The sequence below is a fragment of the Hevea brasiliensis genome, chromosome 9 (assembly GCF_030052815.1).
Source record: "Hevea brasiliensis isolate MT/VB/25A 57/8 chromosome 9, ASM3005281v1, whole genome shotgun sequence".
NCBI classification, from domain to species: Eukaryota; Viridiplantae; Streptophyta; class Magnoliopsida; order Malpighiales; family Euphorbiaceae; genus Hevea; species Hevea brasiliensis.
In genome coordinates, this window is record NC_079501.1 from 11044149 (window position 1) to 11053562 (window position 9414).

At 35.5% G+C, this 9414-nt stretch overlaps 2 protein-coding genes across 2 annotated transcripts; both read right to left on the minus strand.

Moving 5' to 3' along the window:
- Positions 1-1199: 1199 nt before the first annotated feature.
- LOC110653550 (SNF1-related protein kinase regulatory subunit gamma-1-like) lies at positions 1200-4444 on the minus strand. Its single transcript, XM_021809244.2, has 6 exons — positions 4289-4444; positions 3457-3627; positions 2895-3337; positions 2415-2681; positions 2167-2339; positions 1200-1660 (listed from the first exon to the last, which is right to left on the minus strand). The coding sequence occupies exons 2-6, from the start codon at positions 3623-3625 to the stop codon at positions 1381-1383; spliced, it is 1332 nt and encodes a 443-aa protein (XP_021664936.2). The 5' UTR covers positions 3626-3627; positions 4289-4444; the 3' UTR covers positions 1200-1380.
- Positions 4445-5313: 869 nt separating this feature from the next.
- Positions 5314-9036, minus strand: LOC110653549 (WRKY transcription factor 72A). The gene is made up of 5 exons (XM_021809242.2): positions 8881-9036; positions 8414-8503; positions 6978-7514; positions 6687-6800; positions 5314-6486 (listed from the first exon to the last, which is right to left on the minus strand). The coding sequence occupies exons 1-5, from the start codon at positions 9019-9021 to the stop codon at positions 5530-5532; spliced, it is 1839 nt and encodes a 612-aa protein (XP_021664934.2). The 5' UTR covers positions 9022-9036; the 3' UTR covers positions 5314-5529.
- Positions 9037-9414: the final 378 nt, after the last annotated feature.

Below are 9414 nucleotides of genomic sequence, written 5' to 3' on the forward strand. Positions count from 1 at the left end.
AATTTTAATTGTAATTTCGATATTATTATATGTTCAAGCATGCCCATGCATCACTTATATGTATGTATCTATGTAGTTAAACTCTAGGCACATTTTATGTTGCATTCCTATCTGTTAAAGTGCCATGGATGTTGTTATGGTAATTTGGAGCAGTGTGCGTGCGTTGGCGTGCGTGTGATGTAGTGTGGACTATGGATAGGACAGGTAGACACGGCTTGAGATTTTCGCTGAGACTCGATCCTTCGGGGTAGACACTGCTTGAGTTATTCGCTAAGACCCCGATTTGGTTATTAAGTGAAAGTCCGAGCTGAGTTCTTCGCTGACACAGGTTGGATTTAAGAGAGCTGTATAGGGGATCAGCTCCCATATATTATGATTGATATTACTGGGTGTGTAAGTGCTCCAAATTACCTTTTTGCTGCTATGATGTGAAATTATTGCTGATGTTGCATTTCACTCTATATGGTGCATTAGTTTTAAATAGTTATAGAGATTATGGTTAAAATTGATATTTTACTCTCTGAGTCGAACGACTCACTCCTGTTCAATATTTTTCCAAGCCACAGAAGGATATTTTTGAGGTTAACCTGCTTTTCTTCCTCACACGTCGTCTATTCATGTTTGTGTAATTCTATAAACTTCTAGAATTTCCGCATGTGTTAGAAATATTTAATTGATTTAGGTCTGTAGTATAAATTGTTATTTTGGACTTGTAAAATTATTATCACATGCATATTTGATGGACTGGATGAGGGAGCTGAGCTCCCATTTATTTTTATGTTGATATGAGTATGTGAAGGGTGAGCTGAGCTACCTAATTGATTATTTATTATGTTTATAGGTCGGGTGAGTCAAAAACTCCCCGTTGAAATGTCCATTTTATTGCCAGACTCTGTCCGGTTGATTTTTTGAAATTGGGCCCAAATGGGCCTTAGAGTTGGGTTAAGGAATAGTTAAGCTTACTACGGGCCTCGGGGGCTTTAGACTGGCCCAGGTCCTAGTGCCGGTCCGGCCCATAGGTTGGGTCGTGACAGTTAAAATGTGTAAAATTAACTTAAATAATATTCATTTTTAATTAAAAAGTTATCCTATTGGGCCACAATTATATCTCTTAAATGCAAATTATTAAATGTAAAGTTAATTTTTTATAAATCCTGGGTGGGAAGGTTGGCGCATGTAAGCAGAAAGAACCAAGCAAATAACGAAAGATGGAGGATTAAGAAAATTGCCAGGATACAGTTCGATTGGAGTTGCATAAGAAAGAATTACATCCAGCGATAACTGACAAAACAGCTTCAACTGACTCATTACTAGTCTCTTAGAAGGTCTCGTTGCATTCTGCATCACCAGAAGTTATTATAGATGTCAAGAGCAGAATTATCAATAATTCAACATTTCTTTTGCTGAGAACCCAAAGTAGATATCAGAATGATTTGGGGGCTCGAATACGAAACAAGAGATCACATCTCTAAGAGTAATCACGCCAACAACTTCATTATCATTGTCCGCAACCACATAAATCCTGTGAACTGACTTTGAAGCAATATTCTGGATCACACTACCAAGATTTGCATTTAGCTTGCATGTTATTGGCGGGACGACTCTGCCAATTTCTCGAGTTGAGCTGATGGTTTTGATGAAATCTGTTACTGTGAGCTGCCTGAAAGAAAAATGGCAAGTCAAACTTGGTTAAATCTTCAACATTCTACTGGCATTGTGTTTTTTGCTCAATTTGCAGAGCCTCAAACAGATGGCTTATGTGATAACCAATTAAGATGTGCAACAATGTGATGATTGTTTTTTAACTGCAAGTTTCATGCAGGTTGAATCAGATTCTCTCTATTATTACCAATTTTCGATACAACACTTTACAATGGGAAAAAAAATCCTAATTATTTAAGTTATAGCATTGTGGCTCTTGATCACATAATTGCATCTGTAAGTTCAAGCTATGTTTTGTTTGCGCTACCTGAAATTTGTGAAAAGTTCTGGTTTCAGTTAACTGCAAGTTTCATGCAGGTTGAATCAGATTCTCTCTATTATTACCAATTTTCGATACAACACTTTACAATGGGAAAAAAAATCCTAATTATTTAAGTTATAGCATTGTGGCTCTTGATCACATAATTGCATCTGTAAGTTCAAGCTATGTTTTGTTTGCGCTACCTGAAATTTGTGAAAAGTTCTGGTTTCAGTAGCAAATGCCTTATATCCCTTATGCTTAAATTCCCCACAATTTCCTTCTTTGGCCCCTCTACAACTGGAAGACCGCCAATTTGATGATCTCTCATTTGCTTGAAAGCTTCTAAAATCAGCTCATTGCTCTGGATACTAACAACCTGACAGGCAGACACAATAATTAACAAGCTTGAAAACCCAAGTGCCAAGGATAAGCCAATTTGAAGAATACTCACCTCATTGGGAGACATGAAAGGAAGTCCAAAATCTGAAATAGGTCGTGCAGCAATACAATCGAACCAATCCCTTCCCTTGCACCCCTCCAGACCCTGAATAATTGCAGATTGGGTAATAAAGTTCTTAACATCAGGGTTTCCTGGTTCAATCACGGGTACATTTCGCAGTCTATATTTTGAGAGCAGAAGTAAGACGCTCAACATTGAACTATCTGTTGCAACTGGAAGGAAAGGAGCCCAGCGGTATGATTTGATTATTGACTTCACCTGTGACAGGGAAACAAAAATTTAGCAATGAAAAGATAAACCTCTTATTCCCCATTGGTTCAACCAATCAAAAGTACTCAATGAAGTATGGCCTATTATTTTTGTTCACAGAAGAAAGAAACATGCTGATTTATAAATAAGACCCTGTTATTGCAGTTAAGGAAAATGTGAGAGTGAGATTTCAGATGCATCCTGGACTCATTCTGAACTTACAGTGGTTGACTTAAAGGGTTCTTCTTGAAGGATAACTTTGTAGAAATCCTGCCCCAAGTTGTCAGCAGCTGTGGGAGCATCTTTTCCCAACCCCTTATCTGCAGCCACACCACCAACTACAGCAGCACCAACAGCCGCAGCAGTTAGTCCAGCGATTGCAGCTGGACCAGTGATGCCCAATGCTACAGCTCCAAGAGCACCAACAGCTCCAGCGCCCACACCAGCAGCTGTTGCAGTACTGGCTGATAAAGCAACAGCTGCAAGTTCTGCACTCTCTAACACCCAGAGAACAATTGCCGAGTAATCTATAATTCCTAGGTACCTATGTCTCCAATCCGAACTCGTTCCTGCATCTGGGTTTTTCACAGGAGCAGCCATAATGTTGCATTCAGATAAAATCTTGACAGCATCAGCAATGGAAGTTTCCGCTGGAATTTCAATGACTACAAAGTGATGAAGTAAAGAACCATCAAGCAGTTAAGGAATAATTCTTTTGGTTAGTACCAAGTGCACAAACAAGTAGCATTGAAATTGCAGAAGTCAAAAAAGTTACCGAAATCACCTTTGCCGCCAGAAACTAGTGGGAATGATGAGACAGGAATTCTTGCAAATGCAGAAGTTAAAGTCTCCTGCAATGCTTGTGGTAACTTCTTCCTGGACTGAATTGTCTCAAAATAGGCGTCACAGCTTGCAAGTTTGGAACGTCCCGTTCCCTCTTCTGCTTGTGCCATATCTATACTCATTGCATAGAACAAAATTCATTATCACTACATTTGCCTCATTAATTTAATGAATGCTTTCTAATTCAATTGGTTGTCTATTCTGAATTTAATGCAACTTTGATTTGTGTGAGGTATGGCTCACGCTTCTTATGTCATAAAGATGTTGAATAAGTTTTAGGCATGATGGAAACTTGGAAATCAATTCTTAATTACCAGATCTTTATTCATGTAAAAATTTACGTCACAAGTGTCTGTTGCAAGAACAATCTAATTCTCCCATTCTCTTAGTTCTTCTCCCCCATGGTGTAGTTTGCATTCCTTCCCATTATATTAATGTAGGATTAGACTATCAACATTCCCTTTCGTAAGATCTGGCTGATGTATAACCCTACATTAAATTTACGTTTCCTCCTTTTATTTGTTCTGATTGATGAAACCCTGTGTAATAAATTTATACAGTCGGAAACTTTCATCAACCAAATCATTCATTACCATATTGAATTGATTGATATTTTAAAAAGAGAAGAGACCAATGGCTCCAGCAACGATGAAAATAATGGCACACTACAATTTTCCAGATGCATGTGCGGAAGCCGAAGAATTTTAAGTGGATCTATATAGGGAAAAAAAAAAAAAACAGATAAAAATTCCACATTCAACAGAAAAACATACCTGGATATTGCTGTCTTCAGAAATTAGATTGGATTTGGATTCAGTTTTTTGGCAAAGCTCCGTATACTCATTCTCTCTGTTCAGTTTTGCTGGCGTTATATGTATGGGTCGGGATTGACGAGTGTAGGCATTGCCACGCGGCAAAGATTTGGTGTACCACTTGTACAGTTCTTGGGCAAATTGATTGGCCCTCACTTGGCAGTTGGCACTAGCTGAGTTTATGCTTAAATTGAAACCCAACTAGCTAGAGGAGGGTTTTTTTTTTTTTAATCGATTAATAATTTATTATTACATAATATAATATAATAATTAAGTTTTAAAAACTAATTAAAATTAATTATATAAATCGTTTTTGTCATTTAATTTTATTACACATTAAATTTACATCAATTTCGAAACTTGTAAATTTTTTAAAATTATTTTCCTCTATGTTATTTTAAGTTTTTTTTTTTTTCACTAACATATCATTCTGCATGGAGATATTTGATTTTCTATGCTATATATAAGCACCTCATCATTTCTTCTTAAAAATGAAGGCCATTGGCTAGAAAGACAAGCCCAATGATTTGTGATTAGTAGGAGCCTTCATAGTTGGAGTTGTTTTGTTTTAGAAACAAATCTCTCTATGATTCAATTTGAATTATTTTAGAGTTGAAAAAAATTATGCTTTTTTATGCTTGGAAAGGGAAAATTTATGATTTGGTTTGATTTGTAATATATTTTTTTTATTTATCAGAATATTTGTTTATTTTACAATTCAAAGAAAACTAATCCCTTAATATTTGTGTTATCATTTTCAACAATATTTTTTTAAAGATTGAATATAAGTTCTCCCCTAAAGCACCTAACACTTGTTAATCGATTTGTAATATATATATTAACTGGAATTAAAACTAGAAAATATTCAAGTTTCAACCTTATGATTATGCAATTAATTCTTAAAAAATGTATATTTTTAACAAATATATGATCAAAATATTTCATAAAAATAGTATTAGTTTTGTATATACATTAATAAATCCGAATTAAATCTAATCTAATGACTAATTTTGAATCAAATAAACAACCCTTGTTTCTTTTGCTTAATTATTTTACAGGGCACATATTCTTTGAGAAAAAGAATAATTACAAATTTTAACTGGAAATTCATATCAAAACATCTCTACAACATGCCTTAACCTATCCTCTTTCTTTTCTGCGGAAAATGTACATTTAAACTAAATAAAATGAAATGATATACCTCATCCCTTGTTGTAGTCCCTACTATTAGCGGGAGACCCAGAGGCACTCTTGGAAGCAGAAAATGGGAATGGAGGAGGAAATGAAACCAAGCTCCCTTGTTGAGTAGGGGGAGATTTATTCAAGTAGCTTGATGCACACCCTATCCCTCCGTGGCTACTTGGGTAGAGTGCGTTAAATGTAAGAGAGTCACCCAACTTCGAGCTCAGGCCTGCAGAATTATGCTCTCCTATACCAGGATGTTCTCTAACTCCACTACCCCCACTACCCGCATTGCCAACAAATGTTGTGATTGCAGCTGCCAAGGCTGAACGGAAATTGGGATCTAAAGCAATCACCTTGGTTGCAGCTGCAATGGTCTCTGTCAAAGACTGTTGCGAGGTAGCTGCAGTCTGGCTGTTCATTTGCATCTGGGGCTGGTATAAATGATCTTGAGGTGGGTGCTTTCCGATGTTATTCAAGGACCCATTATTGTTTCTACTGTGAGATAATGCCCCATAAGTAGAGTAGCCTGGGTTCCATAATGTTTGCATGGTACTGTTGGAGTCTAAAGAAGTAGAAGATGATGAAGAAGAAAAGTTGAGACATGTTGGTGAGTATCTCGGAGCACAAGGAAATCTATTAAAGTGAGAGGTGCTGGTTGGTGCCGTCAGATCAAGAGTAATGGTAGGGTGTGAATTGGAAGTTGAGATTGAGGAGTTTGGAAAATAGAATTGCTGTGGCCTTATTGCATTATTTTGGGAGACAGTGAAGTTTAGTCCATTGGTGGTGGAGATAGAAGCAGGGGCAGAAACTGAGGTCCCTAGCCCTGGCTGTGAGGAAGATGAGCGTGACTGAAGCATGGATGCAGCTGCAGAAGTGGTGGAGGCCATCGCTGTGGCTGAAAGTGGAAGAGGGTGGTTGTGTGTTCCTTCATAGGTGGTGATCAAGATTGACATGTCCTCAGCACATCTTTGCACCTGAAATTCAAGATAAAGCAACATGAGAAAGAAGATCATAATGATATTACACAATAAAGATTATCTTATAACAGTGCAAATCTCCATTGAAGTTGCTTTTTTTTTTTTTTGAGTAAATTCACAGCAAATTAACTTGAACTTCCGAAGAAATTAATAATCATATAATATGTATATCAACAAATGGCATGTGGAAAATATACCTGTTTTCTCACCGGGCAAGTTGGTGAGACTGTGCAACGATAGTATGCCCGTGGGCATGGATTTCCTTTCGCTATTTTCTGCCCATATTTTCTCCACTGACATCCATCATTCATCTGCACAATGATTCATTGGAAAATAAATAAGTTATATATATATATATATATATATATATATATATATATATATATATATATATATATATATATATATATATATATATATATATATATATATATTGATCCTTCTTTTGCTAGAAAGTTTTGGTCCATCTGTAGTTCTTAGATACTAACCGTTGGAGTGTCACATCTGGTTCTGACTGAAACCCTTGTTTTCTTCGTCTGGGTTTGTTGCAACACTTCATCACCGGAACTTATCGTTGTCCTCAACATTTTGCTTGGTGGCCATGTTTCAGTTGCTTCCTCTTCCTTAGGTTCTTCATCATCAAAACTATTTTCAGAACTTGGATTCTTCATAGTTACAGTTGAATCTGGTTCAAATTTGCAGTCCAAAGCAAGTGAAAGTCCTTTATTATTCAATTCCTCATTATCCTCATTTCCATCAGTTAAATTACTACTCTTTTTCTCTTCCATTTTGGGTTCACTGGAATTTCTTCCAAGGCTGAGGGAGACAAGTTCAGATTCTTCATTATCCCGACTGATAGGGGTTAATTTGGTGGATTTCTTTGCTTCTTCTTCTTGAACAACTTCACAGAAATGTTTCTGTAGAGACTGGTAATCCTTCACCATTTTGGATAATAATTGCTTTAACCTTTCATTCTCTTCTCTAACCTCACCGATTTCAGTTTTAGCTGATCTGAGCTGATCCTCCTAGTGTAAAAAACACAGCAAAAATCAACACACTCTTTTTATGAATCCATTGACTTTAATTTTGTCAGGATAGCCAATGCATGGATCTGGAAACCTGATGCTTTTACATAATATATAAGATGCCACCTTACCATATCTGCCCAGATATAAAAGACTTCATTTTTTTTTTCATGCTTTTTTCAGATTGAAGGGCATTTATTTGAGTTTATCTTGTGAGCTCCCAATGAAAACATATGGAATTCTACATGTTTAATTTCATAAATGTGGCATTCAAAAAAATCACCATATAACTAGAGGTTGACCATTCTATAATGGTTTTGAGGGATCATGGGTAGATATACAATAGAAGAAGATTTCAGGACGTGCAGTTCGTTCTTCTTAAGCAAGGATCAAAGGAAGTGAGGGAAAGAAATCAATAATTAAGAGAGGAGATCTGATTCACATGGCAGCATTTGTGACTATTATTGACTCGGTCATATATATAGCAATAATAAATCCGTAAATGAATGATATATATACCAAATATTTTGAAAGCTGAAACGTTAATTATTCAATGTGAGCTATATGTATATGTATAGAACTGTTCTATCATCATGTTGGTTGAACAACTCAATAACGCATATGCAAATTTTTTTAATAATAATCTTTGAATTAATCAAGTAGCTTTGTTAAGAAACAACATCAATAATTATTTTGATGGGCCAACTTGCAGAGAGTGAAAATTCTTAATTGAAGAATTCCCTGATTATATATATATATATATATATATATATATATATATATATATATGTGAAATTAAATTAATTATTAATTTCAAAGTCTTTAACCAACAACCAAAAAAAAGTAGGGAAGAAAGCGAAGTAATTAACAAAAGAAATCTTAATAATTAGAATTCTTACATGCTTGAGAGAGGCCTGATTTTTTACCATGGAAGAAGGGCGCTTTCTGCTATTCTCTTCTTGTTTAACATGTATCATCACATCTTCTCCCTGAAACACCAAAAAGAAGATGCATGCTTGATAAGAAAATAGATCGTCAACTACCTTATCAATCTTGATAAATTTTTGAAATTAATTAATCAATTCCATTATGGAATTGAAAACTTAAGAAATCAAGAAAAACCACATCTGAGAGTTTGGAAACTCTCAAGAAAAATATATATCCTGATCACAACTCCAACTTCATTTCTGTGATATAATTTTATATATATATATATATATATATATATGCTTAATTTACAAATACTTAATGAAAGAAGGAGCCAAATTCCCTGGTTAAATATATAAAAGTTAGCTAATTAAAAGAGAAGATCTCCAAGAAAGAGAATCAACCCATGCATGCATGCAGATAAGTAAATATAAAATACCTTGGTGGTTCCTAGAAGAACTCCATCTTCATCACCATTTGATTTCATCATCTTCTTCTCTTCTGCAGAAGCTGACACTGCAACAGACTTTTCCAAGCTAGTCTCCATTTGTATTGAGCTGCTTTTATCAAATATGGCCATATAGCAGCTCTCAGGGCAGGGTCATTATATACAGTAGAGCATCAAGATTTTGACTTTTACTAAAAAAAAAAATTCAAAGGTGCAGTGCTTATCTTTTGGCATGCCACTCGTTTCAGAAATGTCAAACTGACACACTCCAAAAAGCCAACGCAAATGTCTTATTATTCTAATTTCTATTCACAAAATTTAAATTAAAAATTTCAAGCGGAAGAAAAATTCAATTTCAACGGTTATGTATTTATATAGATATCAATTTGAGAGGAAGAACCTTGAACCAGCCATTGCTCCCGTTCAAGATTCGTACGTGTAAACCACCGAATTTTGGTCAAAGTTAGCGGCCGTCATCTGGACTTGTTTGCAAACTGTCCAATCATATATTGCCACATCAGCTTC